The sequence below is a fragment of the Zootermopsis nevadensis genome, unplaced genomic scaffold (genome assembly GCF_977971745.1).
Source record: "Zootermopsis nevadensis isolate Lab colony 2312 unplaced genomic scaffold, Znev_1.0 Znev_ptg000013l, whole genome shotgun sequence".
Taxonomy (NCBI): domain Eukaryota; kingdom Metazoa; phylum Arthropoda; class Insecta; order Blattodea; family Termopsidae; genus Zootermopsis; species Zootermopsis nevadensis.
Window position 1 is genome coordinate 1,024,713 of NW_028259145.1, and position 14,000 is coordinate 1,038,712.

Consider the following 14,000-nt stretch of genomic DNA (forward strand, 5'->3'; position numbering starts at 1 on the left):
ATGGTCTGTAATGGTATCATTATTTTCGTGTATCTATCAGCGTTACTTTCCCCTTTAAAAGCTTCTGAACCACGTGAACCCATAAATCTAGGGACAACTCCATCTTTCGATCCTTTCAATTCTTACGTCACTGAACTAAATATGACAGCCGTGCGAAGTACCAACACCAGAGCTACTCACGCAAAGAGATTTTGGTACAACATTTAGCTTCTGAATAATAATGTTTTTAATATGTAAAGCAAAAATAATATTCTGTTTGATGGCAGTAAACAACGAACCGCTGTTGGAGCCAAGCATCTGTGAATTTATGGAGATAGATCATTAACAATTTGTGTTTGAATTACTTTCCTAAGTTAACAATTACGAACATGGCGACGGTGCGTAACTCTGAGGATGTGTTTGTGTGTGTGTGTTTGAAGCAGTCATGTAAAGGATAACGCACGAAACGTCTATCAAACTTAGGTGTTTATTCATTGGTTTATTTTCAGTGAAAAATGTAGTAGAAATACGAATCGAAATATCAGCCTTTACATTAGTTACCTGATAATTATGTTTTCGTGTATTTCTCGCTTTATAGTCTTCACAATCCTTTTAGTACATATTTTACTTAAATCGATACCATGAAAATCGTCGCAGTGGTCACGAAATTCCGCATCCCTTGATCTGTGCTCGTGAGGATACATGAAGAATTTGTTAAAATAAAAAAAAATAGCAGATTTAAGATGAAATCTCACTGTGCAACAAGGACAGTGCTGGTGCCAAATAGAAGAATTGGCAAAGCAAATATCAGGCCGATTAATTAGTTTGTCACACATTACGTCAAACACGAGCGGGACACCATGACTAAGAATCTGATTCGTCCCTTCAATTCGTATTTTAAATTTAATCTGCTCATTTATTTGAGTTTTCTACATTTCCATAAATACTTAATCACGACTTATCTGTTGATATTTCGTTCCAGATTTTTATTGAAAATAAACTAGTAAAGAATTACTCGAAATAATCAGTACATAAATATAAATTTATCGGTCATGATGAAGTTTAGTAAACATATGGTAGCATTCAATTGACAATGACTAAGATAATATAGGATGTCAATTGCCAGGTATTTTTCAAAATTTATAAGTGAGGAACAGTGAGAAATGTGATAATATTTGTTAATTATTTAATTATTAATTAATTAATTATTGTTAATTATTTATATCTTGTTAATTATTGTATAAACTTTTAATTAAGCCATAACAAAGTTAAAGGAAGTGAAGATTAAATTTAGTCAGATGTTTTATAGATAGAACAAGGGTATATTTTAGTAAAACCAAGGTAAATCAATACCTAACGAATTGAGAGTAAGAGAGGACAGGTATGACTCACGTGGCACAGAAACATTCTGGAGTTTTGATGAGGAAATGGAAATCCGGATATGAAACGACCTTAACGGAATCAAAATTAATGGACATTTAGAGAAATTAGGTTATAGAGAGGATTATTTAGTACGTGACTTGCATTTTGGGGGTAACCACGTTCTAAATTAACTCCAAGACTGCTTTGGCTCTTTGAGTCCTGTCATGCGAATGCTGGGGTTGTACTTCAAAGTTCGCAATCGCTTTCTCTTACGTCATGAAAAATTAATTGAATAAATTCCTTCGTATTTTATTTGGCACAGCTGAAAACTTGTTGCTTTATACCGCAGAAATAAATGTTTCAGAATATATAGGTTACGACAGAGACACTTAAAAAATAAACCACAAAGATGAAGTTAACTGAACGTGGAAAGAAATGAGATTCTTTAGTTTCAGAGAATTAATAAAACATAAAGAAATTTTGAAAAAAAAATTTAAGAAATAGATTAATACATAATAAATATAGGTACTTCGAACCACTTAACAATTTGTATTAAAAAAATAAGACAATTTCGAGGCAGAATTTTTTTTTAGTTATAACGTTTAAGATTGTACGAAGTTACATAGATACTAAATATTATCTGCAATAATATAATACTTTTCATAAGATGATAAAGTTGCGTTATATTGTGATAAATATATATTTGTTTAAATCTTGTCAGTCTAATCACAATAAAATTCCTATTAAATATTAAAATATTACTATAATTAACATTTAAATATTTAAAATATATTAAAATTATGTTCTCTATCGAAATGTTCGATTTACATGTCCTAATGTAAATCGAACATTTCGATAGAGAACATCATTTTAATATATTTTAAATATTTAAATGTTAATTATAGTAATATTTTAATATTTAATAGGAATTTTATTGTGATTAGACTGACAAGATTTAAACAAATATATAATACTTTTGTTGTGTGGCAACGCTGCTGAGGACTGGTCTTACAGGAAGTCAAAGTCAAACAGTGGTATTCTGCGAGTGTGGTTCAGTTGCTGTCTGTTAATACCGGGTTGTAAGAGACGTAAAATGTTTACAGTACGAGCAACGTGCTATAGTGCTTTTTTCTGTCTGAAACAGTGAAATTGGCATAAATGTACAACATTCCTTTCTTTTCTCTCAACATTCCGCAATATACCAGACCTCTGTAGTGTTGCCAGTCATTCAATGAAACGATTTCACTGTTTCGACTATTTTAATCTCAATTACATAAAGAAATATGTAATCTTAAAGGTATTTAAACTTTAACAATTTAATATGACAATTCACTAAAATTGCGATATAGTAAATCATAATATATAATACAATATTATATTAATGTGGATTTATAAAACCATGCAGAAATTTTTCAAATGATTATATATATCAGAAGCTATAACCAATAGATTTTACTGTAGCAAGATATTTTATATTTCACATTTAAACACTATCAATATGCTATTATTATATTATAGAAGAAACTTACGAAACCTATGCTGTTTCGGGGCACAGTCCTTTAGAATGAGAACCACAAACAACTGTGTTAGCCCTTCCCACAATAGATTCCAATCATTAGACTGGATTGACATATTTCTCTGTTTAACGCACGAGGTCTTCTATCAATGGACGCAGACTACAGATCCGGACAGAATCCGCTAAAATACCACAAAATGCAATACAGTAAGACTCCACGGAATGTTCGGTGACAGGAATACTGTGGAATTTGGTCTGTTGTTAATGAGCTTTTGGTAACACTGTGGTTAAAATTTACCACAATTTCCACATTTACACATAACCTGTAGACAGGAAGGTTAATTTCGCTTTATACGTTGTGAAATTTCCCGAAATACTTTTTGAAAGAAATTGCGAGAAATGTTTTACTGAATATTAATTACAAAAAAAAAAACCTGACAAAACAAGCTTAAAACATAAACATCCTAGGATATTCAGCTGATGTACGTGTATACCAAAAGCTATTAAAGACCCATAAAAGTTCTTCATTCAGACTACCTTCTATGCGTTTAAGCATATTCAACAGCAAACTTAGACAGAAAGGTTAAAAGTAAACAGTATTTTCTCTTCGAGCTAAAAGTGACTGACTCTGGAGAAGGCTGAAGGCTGAAAACTAGATTAAAGTGGAAGGACTGAGACAATCTTTACTTTGGTAAATCTTTGTACAGTACAGGCCTACCTTCCGGGGGTTTTCTCAGTTGGTCCTAACGATTTCCGTTCTTCCGATAGTGAATAGTATTTAAGTTGAAATATAAACACTGTGCCCAGAAAATATGACAGATTTTGGCACATTGGCTACCATCATAAAGATTCATGGGCCAAAAGTCCTAAAATGTTTTATGGTACCAGAATAGAGCCTCAAAATAAGCGAGAAAATACGCCCTTAGAAGTTAAATATAAAGAAGTAACTCGTTCGCCCATGAAATCTTTCTCTTGTCTAGTTGTAAGGAACACGAAGATGCTACGTGCTGTTAATCGAGTGAACTCTTAGGCAATTGCTAGAGCTTGGATAACGCTTCAGATGGGGCACTCTTAATATTTAATTATTCCTGCAATAGTAACATTCTTTATATATGAGGAATTTGTGCAAATATTGTGAATGTCATTTTACTGATTTGATGGACGCCTATAACTTGAATTCAAGATATATTCTGTTTTTCTCCTCGGTAGAATATTCAGCAAGATGTACCTAGAAGTGCGTTTATAAATTTAAATAAAATAAGAATTGCACTGAAAGACATACGATAATACGTGGTAATGTAATAAATATAATTTTGCTTACAATGTGGGAAGTCGCAGATATGTTCAGATTTATATGAAATTTATTTTTAATTGATTATGGCTGTTTTACTGAAATGTCAGTAAACTTCTACTAGACTACACGGCGCAACAACCCAGAAGACAAAATCTTCAAACTCGCCGCTGTGAAAACTTCAAATCTTAATTGGTTACTAAACACAATGCGAGTATCAAAATATTAAAATTTATGTAGAAAATACAATTTTTACGTGTCGGTTTCGTTGAAGGGACGTGATTGAAGATCGGTACTGACATTTAATTTGATAACCAGCAGTATTTTAGAAGACTTTGCCTCAACATTGAAAATGGACGTTGGACCCACACAGTTCCATATCCATATTCAAATCAGAGTTCATTTCCATTCAGCACGTTGTAATAAGAGAGCAAAATTCTGCATGCCTCTTCATTAAGCGTCACAGGCCTTCATTTTGTGCCAATATTAGAATTAAATATATAACACGGCAGTTAATTAAAAGTAAGTTTCTTTGATTGAATATTATAAATATCCACTGGTACACGTAACACACGAGTTTAGTACTAATGGGGTGCCGGGTTTGATCCTGACCTTTGAAATTATATCAAAACCTAATACAATCAAGATCAGTCAGCATAATATTAATCACGGCAAAGGTAAAATTTAGTCACCGAAACATCGTTTCTAGTGATAAATGTCAAAAATGGACTAGATCAAACATAATTATAGTCTAATAATTAATTAATCGCTGCTAAAAACCTGAATAGAATTAAGATGATATTAATAATGCTTATGAGACTACAATACAGTGTTACATTCTTCATATCGTATTCCACATAAAAAATCGATACGGCACGTTAAATTATTGACATTTATTTCAGAAACGAGATTTCGAAGAAAGAATATTTTTCAGAGGTTGAACAGAATCTCCACGGACCTTTGGCAGTCGGCATCAGAAGATAAATGTACCATAAGTTAAATGAAAATTCAGTCGTCGTCTCAGTAGCTGAGGGGAGGAGCTGGGATGGGGGAATATTCTCTCTGACTGTCTCTGGCTTGTTTTAGGTAACGAACACAATGGATTGGCTCGCGATTTCTTCCTTCGTAAAATGATTCAGCGTTTGGTCTGAAACAAGTCGTCTCATCAGACTGCCGTCAGCATTACAGACTTGCACGCAACTGTATTCTGTATCATATCTCTGGGTCACTGAAGTAAAATTGCCTTTCACATATAATTCTTTGTTGTGGAAGATTTAGTTCCGTTCAGAATTGAAGCAGATGATTGTCGAGAGTGCGGTTAGTGTGTTGAGTCTACTTCCAACGGACCATATCGTTGTATTTCGCTACATCAATACGTCAGACCAGGTGCAGAGCGAATATGTGAGCTAAGAAATTCAATATGACTCCTGAAGATTTTCACAAAGCAATTTTCTCGGGGAGCTTTTCAACCAGCTGTCTTTTTTAAACATTTCCATATGGCACGTCACTGTACGTGATATCCCCCTCTTATAATAGACACTGTGTAATCCAATGTTGTATTAAATAAATATCACTCTACGGATATATAGGCAGTTTTGGATACTCTGTGCCTCGAGGTCTTTGGAGAATTCTCTCAGCTCTGGGAATACTTTTCGAAGGCCGTCGCAAGACCTGTGTCTACTCATGACAACATAACTCTTAAAATCGCGGGGTAAACACTCATGTCGTGTTGTGACTGATATTCGAACCCACAATCCCAGTGTTTGAGCGACGACGTCCATAACTTATGCCACGCGACCACTGCCATTAACTGAAACAGAGACAAAAATACTGGCAGTTTGAAAAAAAGTGGATCACGTTCATTACAAGGAAAATAGTTTATCACTGGAATCGAAATCTTAACAAGTTTAGAACACAAGAAAATCAAGAATTACTCAGAGACAAATAATCGTTTATCGTTCCTTTTGAAAAATTTAGCTAAGGAACAACGACCAAGTTCGATTGCCAAGTTTGAACAGATTTTTCATTTAATATAGATTATATCTTCAATGATTGATACAATGAGTACATATGTTATTTTAAGACCCTGTATCAAGTATAAGAGTCTTGTAGCATCGAAAAATATGTGGCAATGAGAGAAATTATGAGTATGTGAGCGTCTGGAAAAGACCATTAATAGACATTTGAATGAACTGGCCGGAAAACAAAGATATTGAACCTGGTAGACCAAATTCTGAAATACACATCAAGTCATATTAACGCTTAGTTAATCTTTTGCGTACTTTTAGGTGGTTCAGTAAAAATGATTGCATAATTCGCTGGGGAAGTGTATGGAATTCATTAGGAAGGCGTGTCTCAAAAACACCTGACCGATTATAAATCTCTGCAAGTTTAAACCTATTTTACTTATAACAACGAACAAGACTCCATTTAGCAGAAGAAAATTAAAAGATTTTATCACAGGTATTTCATGCGTGATTTATCACTAAAACGAAAGAGAACAAGCCTCTATTAATCCTATGTAGCATACGAGGTGCGATCTGAAAGTTTCAAGTTTGTGTCAATAGAGGGCGACCCGGATGTAGTACGAGCTTCTGCCGCTAGGGGGTGCGGCCTACATTCATAGTGAATCAGTGTGCCAGCCGGCATCATCGAATTAGCATTTGTTTCTTAGTTACGGGCGTTTTGGTAGTGCATTACACCGACCCTCCTGCGATTTCGGAATGGCGTGTGCATCAAATTTTGCCAAAGACTCGCCAAAACGGCTACGGAAACCTATGAAATGCTAGAGCAAGCATTTGGGAAGTCCGCAATGGGTCGTGCACAAACTTTTGTGTGGCATTCACGTTTTAAAAATGGCCGAACCTCTGTCGATGATGACGAGCGTTCTGGACGACCATCTTCGAGCACAACGCCCGAAAATGTTACGAAGATCGACGTCGTACCATCAACGACTTGTGCGACATTGTTGGGATAGGCTATGGGACCTGTCAGCTGATTCTAAAGGAAGAACTCCACATGCGACGCATCATGACAACGCGCCAGCGCACACCGCCCTCAAAGTTCGGCAGATTTTGGCCTCAAACACCATGGCCGTCATCCCGCACCCTCCTTATTCGCCGTGTGACTTCTTCCTCTTCCCAAAGATGAAAATTCAGCTAAAGGGAAGGAGATTTGAGACGATAGAAGAGATTCAGGCAGAATCGCAGATGGTGCTTGACAGGCTGACAAAGAAAGATTTCCAGGGATGCTTCCAGGCTTGGCAGCGGCGCTGGGATCGTTGTGTTCACTCCCAGGGGAACTACTTCGAGGGAGATGGATGAATTTAATACCTGAGATAAGTGTACGGGTTTTTATAGGCGCAGTCTAGAAACTTTCCGATCGCACCTCGTATATACAGTTACTTAGATAATTTGGGTATTTACTTCAGTAAGTGTTTCATGGCAATGGCGAACGAAACCATAATCCTCGACACACCCCAGCAGAAGACGAAATAAGGTCGGAAAACCTCGGAAGCAATGTCATTGATTCTGCTCGTTTTAATCAACTTTCTGGTCACCAATAAACTTCCTTCCGTGCGGTCGAGTAACCATGTCCGCGGTAAAGACTAGCGGTTTAAGGAACGTCTGTTGCAACATTGCACAGAATATTTAAGGTAATCTCGTTGCAGCTTATAATGAATCCCTCGGGTTCTCATAATGCCACAGTTCTGTTTATTGACGTTAAAAGATATATGAATTACTAAATACCAACTTAGACATTAGAGTTTAGTCATTTGCTAGCATTTCAAGGAAATCCCCCCCCCCCCCCCACACAGAAACGGAAACAAACTTTTTCACTCCTACTCAAAGCCTAAAGCAAATACGGTCTGTAGTAAGTCATGCACAGATGTCTTTTCAGAATTCACTATACCAGTTGAGTAGAATTACCAGATCTCAATCGGCACGGAGTACGGTCTTCCAAGGATTTGCGTACAAAGGATTCATTCACTAGTTTTACGTTTAATTCACTGACTGTCGGTTTCCCCGGCCAATTCTCGGTACCATTGCTTAAAACAAAGTAACAAAGTTTTCTCAAAGCGCGGTATATACACGATAGTCAAAAATTTAAGCACGCATTCTGAAGGGTTATGTGTCATTAAATCATTACAATGAAAAGATCGTCGACTTTTTAATGTAAAAATACTTAAAATGTGTATAAAGTTTTCAAAATATTTTAATTTAAGTGCTATCTGCAGGTTTATAAAAATGAAAGCTAAGTTTGAATGATTGTCCATGCTCAGTTCAGGATATCAGGAGTGTTGGTTTCTGTGCTAACAGTAACTTTTACATTTTACGCTCTGATTCACGAATCATAACTGAAAGAACAATGCTCAAAGAAATCCCGAAAGACACAAGTCTAATACGTCTTAGATATTGACAAACTATTTTAGATATGGTAAAAGTTGCGTCATATTGTGATATAATAAATATATTATTTAAATCTTGTCCGTCTAATCACAATAAATTCTTATTTAATATTAAAATATTACAATAATTAACATTTAAAATATTTAAAATATTAAATGATGTTCTTTATCGAAATATTCGATTTACATGGTCTAATGTAAATCGAATGTTTTGATAAAGAACATCATTTAATATTTTAAATATTTTAAATGTTAATTATTGTAATATTTTAATATTTAATAAGAATTTATTGTGATTAGACGGACAAGATTTAAATAATATATTTAAATAATAAATTATTTTAGGTTCCTTTTAGTCCAATGTTTCTTTTGATTTGTATAAAGCTCGCTCTGAAATTTATAACAATTATTTTAATATTTTACAAAATATTGGAACTTGACAAAATACTAAAGTGGCATTAATATTTATAGACAATAGTGTTAAGAACTTTTCAATATGGTAAATATTTAAACAAATGTAATACGTAGTGAAATAACATAAAAGCTTTGTAAATGTAAAACTATTAATCTGTTTCCGCATTAAAGGTAAATGCGGTGGGCAATGTCTCAGAGCAAGCATCTGGAACACGTGTCCTCTGTTGTCAGGTACAGCGTCTCCGTGTTCATAGTGCCACTGAGCGTTCTGGCGGCGACGTACTCCAGCATCTGCCGGGAAATTTGGTTGCACGCAGGCCGCAGTCCGCAGAGCCAGGAGGGAAATTGCAGTCCGCTCATATCACGCGCCAAGATGAACACTGTGAAACAGATGGTTGCCGTCCTGGCGCTCTACGTCGTCTGTTCTGCTCCATTTATCAGTGCGCAACTCTGGGCCACCTGGGACACACAAGCGCACACAAAACCTTTCTTCACAGGTAGGCAGCGCCCCACTCCAGACACCCCTCCGAAGGACGCCATATGCACATCCAAACAACCGTCTGCTCTAGCTACCCATTCATTCAATCCAATACCTCCGTCTACCAAATCATCAACTCTAGTGTATCTAACTGTTCACCTACCTAAGCCCACGTATCATAACTAATTTATTTACCACCTTTTTTCAACTGCTAATCCATCTAGCCAGTAGGTCAGTGGTAATCCTGGGGTCTCGGGTTCGATTCCCGGCGGTGCCCGAATTTATAACTTGTGTTGGGCAAGGCCGTGGTCTAGGCAACACGGAGTTTTCCTCCGTGGCATCCCAACAATTACTCCATTCACACACAAAAGAAGGCAATGGCAAACCACTTCTGGATCATCTGCCAAGAACGTATATGAACAGGTCCCAGTCCGAGAAAAGGATCGAAGGATCCTGTTCATATGGACCTGTCGTCGGACAGAACACTATAAAAAAACAGATATAATTTCTCTTCAACTTTGTACCCTCAAAGTTGTTGGTGTATAATTAAAGTTATACATAGTATATAATCTACATCTAAAATAAATTAAATAAATTACATTACTGATTATTCAGTGTTTATCATAAAATAATATATATATATTAAATTTCACGTACCCCCTAAGATGTCTTCGCGTACCCCAGGTTCAATACCACTGCAGTAGAGTACCATCTGTTCACCCAGTCATGTACCCCAGCTAGGCATCTATCAGTACATGAAATGCGTATTTTGAAGAGACGTCGACGGTGACCACGAGGTTGATGGGATCTTGAGTTTGAATCAAGCTTAAGGCATGGTGAGAAATGTGTATATATATATATATATATATATATATATATATATATATATATATATATATATATAGAGTCACAGGTGAAAAGATGAAAGAAGTGATTAGCACTTCTGCGTAGTATTTGAAAGGTTCCAGGTTCAAATCTCTGCCCGGAAACCGGATATCGTAACTGACACTTTTCGTGGTTTTTGTCAGGTCCTCCAAGTAAATTCCGAAACAATACTTCAAAGTTGTCCGCGATCGTTTCCTGTCCAATTATTTATCCGTCAATCAGCCTGTCATTCGACGTTAATTTTATGGTCTGAAATACTAAAACGGACGTTAACACAGAAATCCAATTAATTTAATTTACCTTTGTTCGTATTTACTGTTGGGTGTGCATATGTCTGAAGTATTCGCTTTATCCTCTCTCATATACTTAATACGTTGTTTCATTTTAATTATTATTAATCATATTAATTATTTCTGTACTCTACTTTCCGCCTGTGATGTTATGTACAACTCCTATGACATTAGAGTTCCTCAAGGCAGCGAGTCTTCTAGATTTCTGCAAGTTCATTACCCACAAGACAGTCATTTTAAGTTCAACTCTTATCTGGTGTATTTGTATCTATGTTTTCATGTCCTTATCACACTAGTAAGAGTATCTTATTATCTTGATGGTCTATTTAGCTCATGTTATTATGGGTTGTAACGCCATGTAGACTCATACGTAGACACCAACATTCCGACGGGACATGCTCTCTCCATCTTCAGGGCGTTACTAGTAGGAGACCAACGTCGAGGAAAATAACAAAGAATTCCAAATGAGTTGGTAAGGCGCGGTTCAAGTGATTCCGCATACCAATTGCGTAGTTATCACGAGTCTAATCACTTTCAAAATTCATCTTCTGTGCTCAGTTTCCCTTATAATTCACTCTATTTTCGAACTGTGTCACTGTACTCGACTCTCAACCACTAAAGTCAACTTAATGACGACCGGTTAGAATCCTCTGGAACTGGACTGAACCCCTACAGGATCGACTGCTTCATTTGCCTTTCCTATCAGCCATATCAAATTGCTGCCTTGGAAGCCTTGTGCAGAATACTAAACGAACTTAAACGCCGCCACCAAGGGATTTAACAAGACAGCAGAGAATGTCACACGCGGTCTTTAGCAAGTTTGGGATTCTAAATTCATAGTCTAACCTACCACAGCCGAGCCAAACCCTCGACTAACCAAACATTCCTTAGCCTTACCTATCCTAGCCTTTCATAAACTTGCCTAAACTAAACTTATTAAAGTTGGTATTGTTACTTATGTTATCATGATTGCCTTGGTTCTCATATTTATCTTGGTTGCTATGGTTAGCTTGGTCACATTGATTGTCACGTGTACATGCGTTGCTAAAAGATATATACACATTATTATTATTATTATTTAGTGTTCTGTCTGACGACAGGTCCATATGAACAGGATCCTTCCATCCTTTTCTCGGACTGGGACCTGTTCATATACGTTCTTGGCAGATGATGCAGAAGTGGTTTGCCATTGCCTTCTTCTGTGTGTGAATGGAGTAATTGTTGGGATGCCACGGAGGAAAACTCCGTGTTGCCTAGACCACGGCCTTGTCCCACACAAGTTATAAATTCGGGCACCGCCGGGAATCGAACCCGAGACCCCAGGATTACAAGGCCAGCGTTCTAACCGCTAGACCACCTCATCTTATTATTATTTAGTGTTCTGTCTGACGACAGGTCATATGAACAGGATCCTTCCATCCTTTTCTCGGACTGGGACCTGTTCATATACGTTCTTGGCAGATGATGCAGAAGTGGTTTGCCATTGCCTTCTTCTGTGTGTGAATGGAGTAATTGTTGGGATGCCACGGAGGAAAACTCCGTGTTGCCTAGACCACGGCCTTGCCCAACTCAAGTTATAAATTCGGGCACCGCCGGGAATCGAACCCGAGACCCCAGGATTACAAGGCCAGCGTTCTAACCGCTAGACCATTTCATCTTATTATTATTTAGTGTTCTGTCTGACGACAGGTCCATATGAACAGGATCCTTCCATCCTTTTCTCTTCTCGGACTGGGACCTGTTCATATACGTTCTTGGCAGATGATCCAGAAGTGGTTTGCCATTGCCTTCTTCTGTGTGTGAATGGAGTAATTGTTGGGATGCCACGGAGAAACCGGGGAAGCCCCCGGAGGAAAACTCCGTGTTGCATATACGATAACATGGTTACCTTGTCAACCATTGTCTTTGTTGCAATAATTTCTATATTCACATTGGTTATCAAGGTTACAGTGGTTTTCATGACCATCTATTTTTTGGTGACCTTGGCTCCCATCATCCCCTTAATCACTCCGGTGTCCATGGTACGGAGATATGGACGGTGTGCCATTGGAGAAACCCCTAAGTCGCACTTTTGAACATTTGTTTACCATGGTTACCATGGTAAAAAAATTTACGGGTTGAGGCAATACGTACCATGGTTACGCTGGTTAACATGACAATGATAATAATTCTTTGGTTAGCTGTAATACTTGCCGCGGTTAAAAGTATTTGGTCGACAATGATGGTTGAACGGATTTTGACTAAATTTAACATGACGTGACTTATAACCAAGATTGTGATATTTACATTTGTGGTTAAGGATATTCGGATGAAGCCCAAATATAGGACGGAGATTACCCTAATTTAGGTCTGGTTCAGACGAAGGACAATTTGAGTAAGGTTAAGAATGTTTAAGTTAGATTAACTTAGTTTTCGAAATGTAGGGTTGCGATGTGTTGGGTTGGGTTGGGTTAGGAGCAAAGGTTAAGTTGGGATAATTTGTGGGGGGGGATATAAGGTTAGGTTATGTGAGGGAGGGCAGATTATTACTTCTAAATGGAAATTACTAAGAACTCATAAAGAAATTGTGTACTCCGGTACGGAAGACACTTTCCAGGCTTGTTGACTTGGTCACCATGGTTACCGATTTGACTCATGCGGACAGGCAGATACTGCCAAATATAAACGAGTTTTTCCTTACACTTCATGCAGAGAGCGCATAAATAATTTTATGACTTTCTGCGACATTAATATTATACTCGGCTATGTTAGATGGTCATTTTTCAATGGATATACAGATTATGTTAATAAACTAAGCACCAAGCTCGTACCATGGGTCAGTTGCTTCCATTACAGTGTTTGTCTCATGCTGAAGTACATTATGACGGAATGCCTTGGTTCTTTTACAGTTAGATACATGAGTCCACCAGGCCTTTTGTCTCCAATCCGGATACAATTACTGGCGCTGTAGTATACAAAAGCTGAATGTACCTTATTCATTGCGTTCACTACAAAAGCCAACTGTCTGCCTTTTGTCGTACTTAATCCCTCGTCTCCGTTCCCAATTACTTTCAAGTACACACCTGAATTTGTTGGAAATCCACTTGCAACATAAATTACAACCAATATAATTTACGTATGATACAATTATTCACATACTTGAACGGTTATAATTGCCTCTATTCATCGTTGTCGAAATATGTGCAATGCTATGAAACCAGAAAAGTGTACGAATATGGTTCTGCGTCATGACGATATGACATCGGAAAGTCTCAGTTATATTAGTTCCGAGTGAAAAATTTATGGTGTCCCCTATTTCAAATTTTAAAAATTTAAATAAACTAGGACATCTCTCAGCAGATGAATTCATATCATTCTAAAGTTTATCCATCAATCTG

The 14,000-nt window shown here is 36.9% G+C and overlaps 1 protein-coding gene across 2 annotated transcripts in view; it reads left to right on the forward strand.

Annotated features, from left to right (window-relative positions):
* Positions 1–14,000, forward strand: part of LOC110840052 (oxytocin receptor A) — a 186,246-nt gene that overhangs the window by 158,857 nt on the left and 13,389 nt on the right. For both annotated transcript variants that reach the window (XM_087348339.1, XM_087348341.1), the window contains one exon: positions 9,202–9,467. In XM_087348339.1, coding sequence (XP_087204465.1) covers positions 9,202–9,467 — 266 coding nt within the window. The remainder of the gene's footprint in view (positions 1–9,201; positions 9,468–14,000) is intronic.